This window comes from Zootoca vivipara, chromosome 6 (assembly GCF_963506605.1).
Source record: "Zootoca vivipara chromosome 6, rZooViv1.1, whole genome shotgun sequence".
Classification (NCBI taxonomy): Eukaryota; Metazoa; Chordata; class Lepidosauria; order Squamata; family Lacertidae; genus Zootoca; species Zootoca vivipara.
Genome location: NC_083281.1, coordinates 19,215,683 through 19,233,327, shown reverse-complemented (window position 1 = coordinate 19,233,327; position 17,645 = coordinate 19,215,683). Strand labels below are relative to the sequence as shown.

At 49.2% G+C, this 17,645-nt stretch overlaps 1 protein-coding gene across 2 annotated transcripts in view; it reads right to left on the bottom strand.

The window, feature by feature from the left end:
• LOC118086696 (protein jagged-1b) overlaps window positions 1-3,634 on the bottom strand; it is a 48,160-nt gene extending 44,526 nt beyond the window's left edge. For both annotated transcript variants that reach the window (XM_035118633.2, XM_060275568.1), the window contains exon 1: window positions 3,342-3,634. In XM_035118633.2, coding sequence (XP_034974524.2) covers window positions 3,342-3,413 — 72 coding nt within the window. In that variant the 5' untranslated portion in view covers window positions 3,414-3,634. The remainder of the gene's footprint in view (window positions 1-3,341) is intronic.
• Between the last annotated feature and the right edge of the window lie 14,011 nt (window positions 3,635-17,645).

Below are 17,645 nucleotides of genomic sequence, written 5' to 3'. Positions count from 1 at the left end.
ATGTGCAGAGAGGTGCTCCTTTGCTAGAGAGAAGCCCGCCCAGGTGTTCCATTCACGGTGTCACAAACCTCACACAAGGTAGAAATTTCCAAGCCTGCCCCTGCGGCCTGTTCCCTGGGCAAAGGAACATCTGCACATGCTCAGGGGAACCCACAAAAAAGGAGGAGCACAGAAATCCCACTCTCAGACTGCTACCTGGGAATGCCAGGTGCACATCTTTGGCTGTGGATAGGGAAACAAACTCTGCTTATGCCCAGAGGCACCATTCCCATTATTGTGCATGTCACACTGCGAGGTCAAAGCAGGTCCTTGAGGTTGGGTGGGCCCTGATCCCAGGCCAAGGTAACCAGGTCTCGGGGCATGATTTCTACTCAGGAAGGGGCAAGAGCCCCCAGAATTTAATGGCCAACCCCCAGATCCCCACTTACGAAACGGCTGCTAAGAATTCATGCCTTTTGGTAGGAAGGGAAAGGGGTGCCCGCTGAAGGGCTGGGGGAAAAGGGGGCCAAAATGTCCCCCACCTCCTTCCCCGCTCCTAGCTGGGGAGGCCGGATCCATTCCCCGCCTTCCCCAGTGAGGAAATCCATCTTCCAGTAATGCTGGGCGTTACTGGAATCGCAGCAGGCAGGATTTCACCTCTGCCCCCCTCTCCTGCGGGGAGGGAGGCTCCTCATTTTGCTCTTTGCGCCTGCCAGAAGCGGAACCCTGACAGTGGCACAGGGCTGCCAAATACCACCAGCGGCCGGGGGGGGGGGGAGGCTGCTGCCCGCCCACCCACCCACCTGGTCCAGCCCACCCGGCCCTTGCCAGCTCCCCACAGGACTCTGCAGCCTCTTGCAGCCGCAAGAAAGGAAGCTTTTCTCGAAAACACACACACGGACGCACCAACTCTGCCAGCCTTTTGTTTCATGTCTGAACAAGGAAATCAAACCCGAGCCAGGAGCAGGTGCCTGAGGTGCGAAATCCACTGAGCGCCCTGCCTCCTTGCCAAGCACCACGGGACCCAATCCACCGGGAAGTTCCCATTCCGCTGAAATGAAACAGGAGGCACGCAAGTGATCTTGCACAACGGGAGGTGGACCCAGGGAGACAGTGGGGTGCAGTGGTTAGAGTGTTGAACCCTGGGAGACCTGGGTTCAAATTCCCGCTTAGCGACAGATAACCCACTGGCTGGCCTTGGGCCAGTCACTGCCTCTCAGCCAAGCCTACCTCACAGGGTTGTTGCAGGGATGAACTGAGGAGGGGGCTGCCACATTAAGTTCCTTGGAGGAGAGGAAGGGTAGAAAAAGAACAGCCTGGGATAACTCAGTTGGGAGAGACTCTTAATCTCTGGGTTGTTGGTTCAAGCCCCATGTTGGGCAAAATATTCCTGCATTGCAGGGGGTTGGAATAGATGACCCCCGGGGAACCCTTTCAACTCTACTGTTCTATGAAACAAAATCTGGTTGGCCATAGGATGTTGGACTAAATAAAAAAATTCCTTCCAGCAGCACCTTAAAGACCAACTAAGTTTGGATGTTGGACTAGACAGCCCTTTGTCCTGATCCAACTATGGGCCCCCCAGATGATGATGATGATGATGATGATGATGATGATGATGATAATAATAATAATTTATTATTTATACCCCGCCCATCTGGCTGGGTTTCCCCAGCCACTCTGGGCGGCTTCCAACAGAATATTAAAATACAATAATCTATTAAACATTAAAAGCTTCCCTAAACAGGGCTCCCTTCAGATGTCTTCCAAAAGTCTGGTAGTTGTTTTTTGTCTTTGACATCTGGTGGGAGGGAGTTCCGCAGATGATATTACGGGCTCCCACACGGTCCGCTTTCCATGCGGCTTCTACAGAAGACCTGATCAAAGGATCGGGGCTCTCAGATCTGCCTCTTAATGGCGCCCAAACCTCACAGCCTGGAAAGGCTCGGCCACGCTGTGCCTCCCGAGCGTCCCTCACCCGCTCTGACTTCTGAGATGCTGTCAGTCGTGGGGTGAGCTTGACGCAAAGGTGCCTCTGGGATGGGGTGACTGCTTCCCTCCCAGTCCAGAGATGCAGCTGATTCTGGGGTGGGGCACAGCAGCTGCCAAACAGCACAGCAGCAGCTTTTGCAGTGGAACCGAATTAAGATCGCATGCCCTCTTCTCACCCCTGGTTGGTGGCAGCGGGGAAATACAGGGAGGTCGTGGGAGCTTCATTTGGCAAGGTTCCTTGGAAGTGAACGAGGGGGGTGACGAGACGACAGATAGGACCCTCTAGGATCCTGCAAACAAAAGAGCTGCCCCAGCTGCAAACGGAAGCCCAGTACAGCAGGGGTTGATACAGTGCCAGAGCTACCCCGGGGGATGAGGCTGGTTCAACACCAAAGAGATGCACCCACACCTAACCAGTTTAACCAGGTTCCTTCCTCCTCCTCCAGGACCGGGAACTAGGGGAACTATAGTTCTGTGATGGGAAGTGGGGGCCTGGGAAAATCTCTCATAAGAGAGCAGTCTAGCCGCCTCGTCAAACTACAAATCTCGGCCTTTTTTTGGAGGGGGAGGCAGAAAGTTGTCGCTCAACCGGTATATCAAGCAAACCGAGAGAACGATCCGGTGCATGTTGCCTTCGCCGGCGCTTACTCCCTGCAGTCAGTCAGTGTGTCACCCGATGCCCCAAAGATGGTGGCATGTCGACTCAGGCAAGGCAGCACCCACTATGATCACAGATCTCTCCCCCAGTCTGTTTACCCCCCTCCTGAAAAAAACATCCCCTGCCCGCCTCTCTCAACCCGGAGATGCAGACATGCTCTCCACATGGCGCATTGATGCTCTTCGCCTTGTGGCTGGCCAGGTAAGACACCACGCCTAGCTCTCAAAGGGATTGCGCCGTCCGGACTGAGTTCTCTCTCTGGACAGGGTGCGATGCGCAGAGACGAGAGCGCAAAGGGTTCTCGGAGGTTGCCAGGGGCAAAGTGGCACCCGGAGGTGGCTGAGAGCCTGGAAATGGGTGCAAAGCAGCCCTCAACGAGCCTCATGCTCAGTGGTGCCCACACCCAGCCAAAGAGCCCAGGTGCCATGGTGCCTCTCTTCAAATGCCACCCCAGAGAGAATGCTAGGCACCCCTAACTATCCAAACCTGCAGTTCGCAACTTGGGGTAAACAGAGGCTGGGCATGCCTGGGCAAAGTTGGCACCTGTCTCTTCCAGCGTGGGGTTGGTGCACCCATTTCAAGCACCCACCCCACCCGCAAGTGTTGGAGGGAGCCTTTGGAGAGGCATGCCTGAGTGCCCCGCGCGGGCACCTCCAGGGCCCCCCAGCAAAAGGGTGTGGGTGGGTGGGCGTCCGAGAAGTGGGGGTCTCACCTGGGGCCTCGCGTAGCAGAGGAGGAAGAAGAGGGTGCACAGCACGTCGCCAGGGGTCCTCCGCCGTCTCATTGTGCTGGCGGCGGTGGGCGGCGGACAGCCCCCTGCCCCTCGGCCGCGGCGCCCCGGCAATGGGAGCCCCTGGCCGGTCGCCCAGCGCGGGGCATCCAGGACTCGCTGCCCAGGCCACGCCGCCGACGGGTGCCCAACCTCCCGGGAGCGCAGCTACGGTTCGGATCGGGAGCCAGAGCCAGAGCCGTCGCTGTTGCTGCTGCTGTTGCTGCTGCCGAGGACGCCCGGCTGTGCTGGGCAGGGCCGCCTGACATCACGCGCGCCGGGGTGGAGCCTCGTCGCCCGGCCACTTTCCCTGGCCCTCCGCCCCTGCCAAGGGGGCGGCGGCCGCGGCGGCAGAAGCAGCATCGTTTCCCGACCCTCCGGGGCAGGGAGGGGTCGGCACCGGGACCGGCCAGGACGAGCAGCCGGTTCCTCCGCGGTACGCGGGGTTCATTGCGCCCAGGGCGCGTCAGCCGGAGGAACGCTGCGTCTCCTCCTCCTGGCGAGGGATGGAGCGCGCGGACTCGGACCGGCAGCACAGCAGCGAGCCCCTGGGTGCCTGCACGGGCCGGCAGCAGCGGCAGCTCCTCTCTGGGGTTTCAGGCGAGGGACGACCCCAGCCCTGCGCGCACATGGCTTGATCAGGGATTGGGGTTTCTCGCGTGCCCGGCAGACGCGCTTCCCACAGAGCTGCTTCCCTTTCCTGCAAAAGGAAAAGCTAAGGCGCTAGTCCTCGTGGTTAAGAAGAAAGGGTCCGTTTGAGTAGGTGCGCAGAGGGTGGATGGCTGCCTTCTGCCAAGTCATTGAAACATCCATTTGGAGAGTTGGAAGCTCCAAGGGGGAAGGAGGGCAGCTGCCTTCCCCCCCCCCCCAAAAAAAATCAAGTGAATAAATAAAAATACTTAAATAACCGACCAAACGCGTAGCAGATAGCTCGGTTCAGCCCTCCCCAACATAGATCCTGTCCCCCTCCCCCGGCAACGTAAATCATGGTTACGCCCATGTTTGGAAGGGACCCAAGCGTCATCTAGCGCACCCCCCCCGGCAATGCAAGACTATTTTGCCAAACGGGAGGCTTGAACCCACGGCCATGAGATTAAGAGTCTCCTGCTCTACCCACTGGACCATCAATAGTGGGATCAATCAGGGGTCCTTCTGCCGCATTCTGTTGGGTGGTCCCAGCCCCTTCCAGGGCTTCACCACTGTGCGTCTCTGGCTGTTGTTAGACTGCGACTCCCATCATCGCTAGCCAGCATGACCAGCGGTCAGGGATGATGGGAATTGTAGTCCAGCAACAGCCAGCTGGGGACCCAAGAAGCGCTTCCATAGCTGCCAAGTTTTCCCTTTTCTCACGAGGAAGCCTATTCAGCATAAGGGAATTTCCCTTAAAAAAAGGGATAACTTGGCAGCTATGAGCGCTTCCCGTTACAGACTCTTCAGCTAGGCCAGTCCAACTGGCTGTTGCAAGACCCCACATTCCCATCAGCCCCTGCAGCAGTCAGCAGGGCCAGTGGTCAGGGCTGGCGGGTGTCCAGCAAGGTCCAAAGGGACCCAGTTGGCTCCACCTGGGTGGAAGGGAGCAGGGAAACGGGGGCTGCAGCTGGCCAAGGTCCAGGGTGGATGAGGGGAGTGGCAGCTTCAACATCTGGAAGGCTGCACTTGCCGTATTTTGACTCATGGAAAGAGCTCCCCGGTGGACTAAGGGGCTGTGTTGGCCAAAACCTCAAGACCGCAGCTTTTGTGAGATCCTGGAAGGAAGACAAAGCTCTTTCAATTAATGTGTGTGTGTGTGAATATGACGGAGCCACAAAACTGGCCACTCTCCTCTTTGTTAAATGGCGTGTGATTAAAGGGAGAAACACCTAGCTTGGATCATTTGCTTTTATCCTAGACAGTGGTGTTTCATGGCAGTCTCCCTGGCTGGGGGTCTTCAAGCAGTTGGTGAGGCAGCCGCCAGCTGAGAAGGCTCAAGGTGTGGCTTACTTGCTCTGAGGAACATAAGAACAGCATCCTCTTCTCACAGTAGCCAATTGGCTGCCCTGAATGGGAAACCTGCATGCAGGATTTGAACCCTCTCCTCTCCTGTGGTTTCCAGTGACGAGGCAGAACATCATGGCTAGTGATCACTGACATGAATTTGCTCATCTTCTTTTAAAGCCATCTCATTTGGTGGCCATCCCCGATTCCTGTGGCAGTGAGTTCCATCGGTTAACCTACACTGTGTGAAGAAGGACTTTCTTTTGTCCGTCCTGAATCTTTTAGCATTCAGCTTCATTAGATGCCCACGAGTTCTACTAGGAGTGAGGGAGAAAAACTCTTCTCTATCCAATTTGTCCGTGCCAGGCATGAGTTAATAAATGTCAACCATGTTTCCACCTACTCGCCTTTTCTCTAAAAAACCAAGGTTCCCCGAACTTGGGTCTCCGTCTGTTGTTGGACTACAACCCCCGTCATCCCTAGCTAGCAGGACCAGGGATGGTGGGAGATGTAGTCCAAAAACAGCTGGAGACCCAAGTTTGGGGAACCTTGCCTGAACTAAAAAAATCCCGAATTCTGCAAAGTTTCTGCGCCGGGGAGTCTCTCCACCCCCCTTCATTACTTTGGTTGCCCTTTTCTGAAGCTCTCCGCCAAGATGGGTCAGCCCCAAAATACAAAAGAAGAAGAAAAGAAGATTTTAAATGGGGTTGCCAGCTTTGACAGTGGGCCCTGTTCTTACCTCTTTGTTGGCAGCAGTTGGCATGAGGAAATGTTTGTTTCTGTCCATGCCTAAACAAGCCTCATCCCCTTATTTCTGCAGATGCAGATACTGCCATAAAAGGCACAGCCACAGGTGCTGGTTGGAAAATTGGCAACCCTATTTAAAACTCAACCCTTTCTCTCCCCATCCCGCAGCATACTGCATGTTTAATTGGTCCTGTTAACAGGAATATGGGCATAGGATCATTTTGGACTCCCTTTATCCGATATACCTCCAGCATATCCGGGAAGAAATTAATCCGGCCGTTGCCGGGTCGCTTGGACAATTCCAAGGACTTTGCCTTCTGTCCAATGGAGAAAAAAAACAGTGAGAGCTATGGAATTTGCTTTAGCCACACAGACACTGAAAATATCATTCATGGCAGCAAATGCCATCAACTGAAGACAACACATATTAAGATATACCTTTAAATATATGGGCTGCCAACTTGCACCCTGTTTGCTGGCGTGCTTTGCTTTTGTTTCCGTTTAAGTCTCGATTTTATCTGCTTGCAGGAATGACAAAGTCTTAGCATAAACTAATTCATTAAGCAATTAATCTTGGGCTGACTGACCTCCTTATCTATCTGTGTATGAATCTGCGCACAGCGGTTGTTGCTCTGTGCCTTTCTTATTTATATGTTGCCATGAAAGCATCAGGCATTTCACAAAGCTACCCAAGTCAAAAGACCTTTGCGATTTTGATTGTTGAAAGCGTGGGAGAACACAAAGGGCAAGGAGAGGCTGGCTTTTCGTATCCTGGTTGTGAAACGCCATTTCTGCATCTCACCTAATTCACGCCAGTCAGGGGTATCATTGTTCTTTTAATCCACTTTCGAACCTTCCGTCCCATTTATTTGCATTAATAGCTCACCTTTTTCCCCAAATAACTCAGTGTGACATACAAGCTTCTCCCCGCTCTTCATTTAAGCCCCAAACAACAACCCTGCAAGGTAGGCTTAGAGGCAGTGACTGGCCTCCAAAGTCACACCCAGTGAGTTTCATGGTCAAGTGGGGAATGAACCCTGGTTTCTTCCAGGTCCTACTGACACTCTAACCACCGCACAACACTGCTTCTTTAAAATGAAACTCCCGGTGCCTCCCGGGTAATTCCCCTTGATGAAGAGCTCTGTGCTTCTCACAACCTTGCACACTTCATTGGCAGCAATCCGTGGCCTCAATAAAGTGCATTTCTGTATCTCTGTGCATTCCTTACTGATCTTTGACATACTGCCCACAGGTATCCCATGGGCAAGACAACCTTTTGGTCAGCAACCTTTTGATCCCATGGCCAGCAACCTTTTTCAGCCGTGGGCCGGTCAACCGTCCCTCAGACCATGTGGTGGGCTGGAATATATTTTGGGGGGGGAAATAATGAACAAATTCCTATGCCCCACAAATAACCCACAAATGCATTTTAAATAAAAACATACATTCTACTCATGTAAAAACACCAGGCAGGCCCCACAAATAACCCAGAGATGCATTTTAAATAAAAGGACACATTCTACTCACGGAAAAACCCACTGATTCCCAGACCGTCCGTGGGCTGGATTGAGAAGGCGATTGGGCCGCATCCGGCCCACAGGCCTTAGGTTGCCTACCCCTGGGCAAGGGCACAAGATTCAATCAAGTTTCAATCAAGTATTATTAGTACAAAAAGAAAACAATAAGAGAACCATGTACAAGTGCTGACACAGAAGCCAAAACCAAACGTCTTTGAGGCTATATAGCGGTCAGCAAAGTGGCAGCAGGTCGAAACCCAGCTGACACTTTGCTGACCTCTATATAGCCTCAAAGACCATAAAGACTGGTTTGCCTTTCAGTATTTATTTGTATATGCTATCTGCTTGACGTTTGATTTTGGCTTCTGTGTCAGCACTTGTATATGGTTCTCTTATTGTTTTCTTTTTGTACTAATAATACTTGATTGAATCTTGTGCCCTTGCGTGCTGCTTGTTTTGTATTGGACTTTTGAAGAAATTGGCAGCATTAGCCCATTATTTCAGTTTTTGTTGTACCCCTGGGCAAGAGCATCACTGCAAACTTCCCTCAGCTGTCTATTTAAGTCAGAAACAGGATGCAGTCTCCCCCTTCTGCTTACCTACGGTAAAGACACCCACCTATTGCGGGGGGGGGGGGACTAGGAATTGTTTCCAGCACAGCAAGAATTTGATATTTAAACCGGTTCCCGCACTGTGCTTGCATTTTGAATGGAAAGACAACTGAGTCTAACAGCTCCTTAAAGGCTAAGAGATCGGTTGTGGCAGAAACTTTTCATACGTCTCATGAGTGCTCCCTAGTCCACCAATACTTTTGTGGGCATTTGTCTGACTTGGGGGGACAATGGAGGACTGCGCAACCAGGTTATGAAGTCAAACCGTCGGAGAGTCACTCACAGCGCCTGTTGTGGCTGTAGAGACTGATGCAGGAAAGACATGTTTCGTTACAGGCGGGGCAAATGAAGGCGTCTGGTTTTCCAGTTACAGGTGCACTGCGGCATTTTGTATGTGTCAAATGAATCGGTTAGTGCAACAAGATGCTGGTGTTTGTTTTGCAGCAGAGTAGCATTGGTGTCGAAAGCCCCAAATGACTTAGGTCCCAAATGTCTGAAAAACTGCCTCATTCCCTACAGACCCTCTTGGGCATTCAAGATGGGCAGAAGGCCCTCGACGCTGGACCTCAGTGTCTTGGCTGAACAATGGGGATTGAGACGCTCCTTCAGGTATACTGGGCCTCTGAGGCCGTTTAGGGCTTTCAAGGTCAGCACCAACGCTTTGAATTGTGCTCAGAAACATACTGCGAGCCAATGTAGGTCTTTCAGGACCAGTGTTGTGTGGTCTCGGCGGCTGCTCCCAGTCACCAGTCTAGTTGCCGCATTCTGGATTAGTTCTAGTTTCCTGGTCACCTTCAAAGGTAGCCCACGTAGAGCGCATCGCAATAGTCCAAGCGGGAGATAACTAGAGCATGCACCACTCTGGCGAGACAGTCTGTGGGCAGGTAGGGTCTCAGCCTGCGTACCAGATGGAGCTGGTAGACAGCTGCCCTGGATACAGAATTAACCTGCGCCTCCATGGACAGCTGTGAGTCCAAAAATGACTCCCAGGCTGTGCACCTAGTCCTTCAGGGGCACAGTTACCCCATTCAGGACCAGGGAGTCCTCCACACCAGCCCGTGCCCTGTCCCCCAAGAACAGAACTTCTGTCTTGTCAGGATTCAACCTCAAAAGCACAATAAAACACTAAACCTTTTTTTTTAAAAAAAAAACCCACCCCACTTCCCTACACAGGGTTGCCTTCAGATGTCTTCTACTCCAACAATTCTCTGATGAAAATCGGGATGTCCTGAAGAGAAAAACGGAACATTTCGGGATCAAATCAGAAACTGGGACAGCTTCTGTAAATATGGGAATGCCCCTGGAAAATAGGGACACTTAGAGGGTCTGTAAGATCAGCTTCCGCCAAATATGCATACCCTCCAACTTTCCTCCAAAAATAGGGACATTCTCTTTGACATCAGGATCACTGCTTGAGCATATCCTACAACAAAAGTTATTAGAGGAATCGTAATAATAAAAATTATAGGACCCACCCTATTTTTCTGGTTGGAAATGGTTTCACCTGATCTTAATCTAGATGTTTTTTAACATTGTTGTAACCTGCTCTGGGATCTTACAGTGAAGGGGAGGTAACTAACATCTTAGAAGTTGCTACACCAGATGGCCTCTGGGATTTTAAATATAAAAGGAGGCTTAAGGAAGCTGCTCCTGAGAACCTGGATGCAAGATGGGGTACGTTTCTTGGACGTCAGATGCTCGGAGGAGGTCAAAGGTGCTTTTTAAAAAAAGTTTCCTGCACATAAAAAAGTTCTTCAAAATGTGCTTCTAGTGTCATGTAGAAGCATGCCCTCTTGGATCACTCATAGAGAAAAATTAGTTGATGAAAAGCCTCTAGCCTTCCCCCTGCTTCCCAGGATAAAAAACATCTCTAGCTCTCTGAAAGGGCTTCTTAAATCTTCATGTGATCCAAGAATGAAAGGGGGGGGGGAGAGAATCAGGCCAGGGTGCTCAATTCCCAGCCAGTTGGCACTGCAGGGATCTCTTCAGGGAAGAAGTCCAGATCCTGTAAACTGAATGCAGCTCCTCAGCTTCTGCATCTTAGAATCATAGAATCATAGAGTTGGAAGAGACCACAAGGGCCATCCAGTCCAACCCCCTTGCCAAGCAGGAAACACCATCAAAGCATTCTTGACATATGCCTGTCAAGCCTCTGCTTAAAGACCTCCAAATAAGGAGACTCCACCACACTCCTTGGCAGCAAATTCCACTGCCAAACAACTCTTACTGTCAGGAAGTTCTTCCAAATGTTTAGGTGGAATCTTCTTTCTTGTAGTTTGAATCCATTGCTCCATGTCCGCTTCTCTGGAGCAGCAGAAAACAATCTAAATATTCCAAAACTATGCCTAATGTCCCCTGGGTATACACAGAGTGCCTTTCTCCCAAGGAAAAGCAACATCTCTCTCTCTCTCTCTCTCTCTCTCTCTCTCTCTCTCACACACACACACACACAGAGAGAGAGAGAGAGAGAGAGAGAGAGAGAGAGAGAGAGAGAGAGAGAGAGAGAGAGAGAGGAAAGGGACATTTAAGGGATACAGAGTGGCCTTCTCCCGAGGGAAAACAAATTATAAAAAAAATTCATAGAAACTGCAGGAAAATTGTTTCTCATACAGAATGCCTTTCGCTTATGACAGAAACGCCTGCTTTAGGAAAGTGAAGGAGAGCTTCCACTTGGGGGGGCTCCTCAGACACCTCAGTTAGGAAATGATGGAAGAATCTATCACATTTCCTTTGTTTTCCAATTCTTCTGTCCTTTGAGCTGGGCTAGGAGAATGAAACTCTGCTCCACCGTCAATCCCCCCACCCCCAAAAGAGTGGGGTAGCAAATGAGCCAAGAGGGGAAGATAAGCCCCGACCCCACTCAGCTCCCCCCCTCCAAAATGGATACTCTGCCCCCTCGTCTGTTTGTTTAAGGCATTAGCAGAAGCCACCCACTGCAGATTCCCACAAAACCTCTTTTGTTCTCTTGGAGAAGGAGGGGGCAGCCGGCAGAAAGGAGTCAATGGGCTTTAATGCTGGGAAAAAGAAAAGCCCCCACTGGCTGCAGCCAAGGGTCAGGCCTTTCTCAAGCCCCCCCCCCAAAAGGAATTAACCATCAGCTCACCAGCAAGCAGGGCTTGTACTGCCTTAAAACAGCAGCACAGTGCATTCCATGCAGAAAACAACCTTCCCCACCAGTCTGTGTTCTAAGCCTAGAGGAGTTTGGGGTGTTTTTTTTGGGGGGGGGTTGCAGGGGGTGTGTGTGAGAGAGATTACAAGCTAGCATTGGTCAGAGAAATGCATCCTGCAGACAATTGTAGAATTGAGAGGGACCCCCAAGGGTCATCTAGTCCAACCCCCTGTGATGCAGTTGCTCTGAACCACCCCCTGAGCTGGCATGAAGCAGGATCATCTCTGCCCTGGGGGAAACTGGTTTACAGCTGAGGAAGGAAATGTTGTTGTTGTTCTTGTTGTTGTTGTTGTTGTTGTTGTTGAAACTACAACTAATCTAGAATGCGGCAGCTAGACTGGTGACTAAGAGCGGCCACCGAGACCACATAACACCTGAAAGACCTACATTGGCTCCCAGTACGTTTCCGAGCACAATTCAGAGTGTTGGTGCTGATCTTTAAAGCCCTAAATGGCCTCGGTCCAGTATACCTGAAGGAGCGTCTTCTGGCGGTTCCCTCGTTGCAAGAAGCCAAGTTACAAGGAACCAGGCAGAGGGCCTTCTCGGTAGTGGCACCCGCCCTGTAGAACGCCCTCCCATCAGATGTCAAAGAGAAAAACAACTACCAGACTTTTAGAAGACATCTGAAGGACAGCCCTGTTTAGGCAAGCTTTTAATGTTTAATAGATTATTGTATTTTAATATTCTACTGGAAGCCACCCAGAGTGGCTGGGGAAACCCAGCCAGATGGGTGGGGTATAAATAATAAATTGTTGTTGTTGTTTGGTTTGTTTTCTGGAAAAATGAGGTGCTGGAACTCGCCATGAACACATCACTCGTTTTCTAAAGCCCTAATGATGACGACGATTCATTTCATTTCTTATACCGCTACATTTTTTAAGGGGGGGGGTATCAAAAATTAGAATCACCTGTAGCATGCCCCAGGGATGAGTCCTAACACTACGTAAGTCCCAGTTCTGGGGGATATAAGGCAGGATATAAATAAAACAACCAAGAATCATAGAATCATAGAGTTGGAAGAGACCACAAGGGCCATCCAGTCCAACCCCCTGCCAAGCAGGAAACACCATCAAAGCATTCTTGACATATGCCTGTCAAGCCTCTGCTTAAAGACCTCCAAATAAGGAGACTCCACCACACTCCTTGGCAGCAAATTCCACTGCCAAACAGCTCTTACTATCAGGAAGTTCTTCCTAATGTTTAGGTGGAATCTTCTTTCTTGTAGTTTGAATCCATTGCACCTTGTCCGCTTCTCTGGAGCAGCAGAAAACAATCTTTCTCCCTCCTCTATATGACATCCTTTTATATATTTGAACATGGCTATCATATCACCCCTTAACCTTCTCTTCTCCAGGCTAAACATACCCAGCTCCCTAAGCCGTTCCTCATAAGGCATCGTTTTCAGGCCTTTGACCATTTTGGTTGCCCTCTTCTGGACACGTTCCAGCTTGTCAGTATCCTTGAACTGTGGTGCCCAGAACTGGACACAGTACTCCAGGTGAGGTCTGACCAGAGCAGAATACAGTGGTACTATTACTTCCATCTAGATGCTATACTCCTATTGATGCAGCCCAGAATTGCATTGGCTTTTTTGCTGCTGCGTCACACTGTTGACTCATGTCAGGTTTGTGGTCCACGAAGACTCCTAGATCCTTTTCACATGTACTGCTCTCAAGCCAGGTATCTCCCATCCTATATTTGTGCCTTTCATTTTTTTTTGCCCAAGTGTAGTACTTTACATTTCTCCTTGTTAAAATTAATCTTGTTTGCTTTGGCCCAGTTGTCTAATCTGTTAAGGTCATTTTGAAGTGTGATCCTGTCCTCTGGGGTATTAGCCACCCCTCCCAATTTGGTGTCATCTGCAAACTTACTCAGGATGCCCTCAAGCCCATCATCCAAGTCATTGATGAAGATGTTGAATAAGACTGGGCCCAAGACAGAACCCTGTGGCACCCCACTAGTCACTACTCTCCAGGATGAGGAGGAGCCATTGATGAGCACCCTTTGGGTTCGGTCAGTCAGCCAGTTACAAATCCACTGAATGGTAGCATTGTCTAGCCCGCATTTTGCCACCTTCTTTATAAGAATATCATGGGGCACCTTGTCAAAGGCCTTGCTGAAATCAAGATAGGCTACACCCACAGTGTTCCCTTCATCTACCAGGCTCGTAATTCTGTCAAAAAATGAGATCAGATTAGTCTGACATGACTTATTTTTCAGAAACCCATGCTGACTTTTAGTGAAGAAGATAAAGATTAGCCTACGGAACTCCCTCTTGCAGTGATGGCCACCAACTCGGATGGTTTTAAAAGAGGATTGGGCAAATTTATGGAAGATAAAGTCTGTCCATAGCTGCCAGTAACAATGGCTATGCTCTGCCCTCCACGGTCCAATGCAGTATTGCTTCTGAATCCCAGTTGCTGGAAACCACAGGAGGGAAGAGGGCTCTTGAGCTCAGATCCTGCCTGCGGGTTTCCCACAGTGGCAAAAGGATGCTAGATGGGGCATGGGCTTCATCCAGCAGGTCTCTTCTGCTCTTAAGAAAATCAAAAAGAGCTGAACCTTACGGGAGAGGATGCCTGTGTCGTAAGAGGACAGCAATGAAGGATAGAGCTAAACTCGTCTTCCCCTAGAACAGTGTTTCTCAACCAGTGTGCCTCCAGATGTTTTGGGACTACAACTCCCATCATCCCTAGCTAGCAAGACCAGTGGTCAGGAATGATGGGAGTTGTAGTCCCAAAACATCTGGAGGCACACTGGTTGAGAAACACTGCCCTAGAATCTACAAATACAGCAGTTGTCCCCCTAGATCCACAAATATTATTGAAAAGCATTGAAAGTACTCAATTATCTGAGTTTCTGCCCCCACAGCAGAAGCCTGCCCACACCCTAAAGAAAGCTCAACAACTTTGATTTCCTTAAAAAAAAGCAGCTCTAGCTCCGCCCCCAACAAAAATCCTGGCTATGCCCCTGAGCCCTGCCCCCAAACACCCCAAAATGAAAAGTATTCCTTTTGGACAGAGGGACTGATCCGAACCTTCTTGCCTTCTTGCCACGGTTGCAGGATTGCAGAGGGAAGCAGCTGCCCCCTGTTCTGGAAGAGCAGGGTTGCAACTTTACTGGCATTTGCCAATAGGGCCCAACGCTCCCTGGCCTCTTCACAGAGGGGTGCTTTGCTGGTTTCGGCCGTAGCCAACAGCTCCTTATCCAAGCGTGGTTTGATATTCTTCTCCCAGTGTTTGCCTAGGCAGGCTCCTCCATTTCCCAGCTCTTGGCCTGGCATTTGCTCTGTCTTGAACCTGTTCCTTCTTGCCTTCCTTTCTGTGTTTCAACGCTTCCTTCCTCTCCCTTTATAGCCTGTCTTTCAAGTAGGCAAATGAGAGAAAGTCCTCCAAGCGTTTTCCAAACTTTCTCCTGCAGAAAAAAGAACATTTTCCACACTGTCCACTCTAACCCAGAAAACTACCGACCTTGGAGCCAAAGTGGGTTGCAAGGGATTCTGGGTAGAGTGGTTGTTGTTGTTGTTTGGTTGGTTAGTGGTGTCCGACTCTTCGTGACCCCATGGACCAGAGCTGTCTCTGCTTTTTAAGATGCTACCTAGGTTTGTAATTGCTTTCCCCCCCAAGAAGCAGGCGTCTTTAATTTCGTGACTGCTGTCACCATCTGCAGTGATCAAGGAGCCCAAGAAAGTAAAATCTCTCACTGCCTCCATTTCTTCCCCTTCTATTTGCCAGGAGGTGATGGGACCAGTGGCCATGATCTTAGTCTTTTTGATGTTGAGCTTCAGACCATATTTTGCACTCTCCTCTTTCACCCTCATTAAAAGGTTCTTTAATTCCTCCTCACTTTTTGCCATCAAGGTTGTGTTATCAGCATATCTGAAATTGTTGATATTTCTTCCGGCAATCTTAATTCCGTCTTGGGATTCATCCAGTCCAGCCTTTCGCATGATGAATTCTGCATATAAGTTAAATAAGCAGGAGACAATATACAGCCTTGTCGTACTCCTTTCCCAATTTTGAACCAATCAGTTGTTCCATATCCAGTTCTAACTGTAGCTTCTTGTCCCACATAGAGATTTCTCAGGAGACAGATGAGGTGATCAGACACTCCCATTTCTTTAAGAACTTGCCATGGTTTGCTGTGGTCGACACAGTCAAATGCTTTTGCGTAGTCAATGAAGCAGAAGTAGATGTTTTTCTGGAATTCTCTAGCTTTCTCCATAATCCAGCGCATGTTTGCAATTTGGTCTCTGGTTCCTCTGCCCCTTTGAAATCCAGCTTGCACTTCTGGGAGTTCTCGGTACCCAAGATTATAACAGGTCTGGAAACCGAGCCTTATGAGGAATGGTTAATAATCTTGGGTACCACTTTACCCAGAATCCTTTGCAACCCACTTTGGCTCCAAGGTCAGTGGTTTTCTCGAAGCATTTAAACACTCCATCATGGTTTTAAATGCATAATCTATTAGGGCATGTCATTTAAGGGGGTGAAACTTAATTTTGCAAATTTCTTCAGGGACGGGTCTTGAAAATATTGGGTGTGAGGATTTCAAAACAGCTCCTTTTTTGTGATTTGACAACATTTAGCTTGGCAAGTCTACATTTGATGAAAAAGTGCATAAACTGCTTTCGGAAACTCAAAGAATCTGAAAATGTCAATGCTAAATACTAATGTATAACTGCAAGTACTTGGCAATCATTTCTAATTATTTCTATTCAATTTTACATACATTTTACCAAGCAAAACTATAAAGGGACAGCTCCAGCCAGTGTTTTTTCCTGGGGGTACTTAAGGGCACGCAGTACTGGCACCTTTTTTTGTTTCCTAGAAGAAAAGCATTTTTCTTAGCCAGAAACAAAAACCTTTGATAATTCCAAGCAGACTGATTGGTACAAATGTGAGCTATATTCTCTTCATGCTCTTTTAACAGAGATTAAGTTTTGTTTCAATCTTTTTATTCTAGTCTAATGTCTATCACTTAAAAATTATGGTTGCCTTTTTAGGCAGAAAAACGATTACCAGTAAACCACCAGTGAATATCTCAAGCAAAACTTCTCTGACCTGGGTATATTTAAAGTGACTTCCCCACACTATCATCGGTTTCATTTTTGTTCTAAAAATATGAAGAGCACATAGCAGAAAGCGGTGGAATAATGCAGTCAGTTCTGTCAAGCACTGAACATTCAATGCGGAACTCCATGCAACTTTCAAAATAATTCAGATTTACTCTGTAAACCACCTTGAGTCTCTGTTAGGGAAAAAGGTGGGATACAAATAATAATAAATAAGTAAATAAATTATCCAAGGAGCTCATGGCTCTCCCCTTCTTCAATGAATCCCAACCGGCCTTTGGCTGATTGACATCCGATATACCCTTTTGGATGGAGGGGGCAGTTACTGGTTTGTTTTTGTTTTTATTATGTACTTATTGTGTTTTTTTTCCTATTGCATTTTTGTGCTGTGGATCACCCTGGGATCTGTGGATGAAGGGCGCTATAGAAACAAAAGTAATAAAATAATACTAATACAGTGGTACTTTGGTTTGCGAACAGCCTAGTTTACGACCATTTTAGATTACAACCAATTCAAACCCGGAAGTGCATGTCCCGGTTTGCGAACTTTTTTTTGGATTACGACCCATGGGCTTTTTTTTATTACGAACAAATTTTGGTTTACGAACAAATTGTTTTGGATTACGACCTGGTTTTTTTGGAGGCCCTGTTGGCAAAAGCGTGCCTTGAGTTACGACCTGTTTTGATTTACAAACGAACCTCCAGAACGGATTATGGTCGTAAAGCAAGATAAAGGTAAAGGCGCCCCTGACCGTTAGGTCCAGTCTTGGATGACTCTGGGGTTGCAGTGCTCATCTCGCTTTCTTGGCCGAGGGAGCTGGCGTTTGTCTGCAGACAGCTTCTGGGTCATGTGGCCAGCACAACAAAGCCGCTTCTGGCGAACCAGAGCAGCGCACGGAAACGCCGTTTACCTTCCCACCGGAGCGGTACCTATTTATCTACTTGCACTTTGATGTGCTTTCAAACAGCTAGGTGGGCAGGAGCAGGGACGAAACAACAGGAGCTCACCCCGTTACGGGGATTCGAACCGCCGACCTTCTGATTGGCAAGCCCTAGGCTCTGTGGTTTAGACCACAGCGCCACCTGTGTCCAAGGTACCACTGTAATAACCACTACTACTACTGACAAGGGACGCGTGTGGAGGTGTGGGTTAAA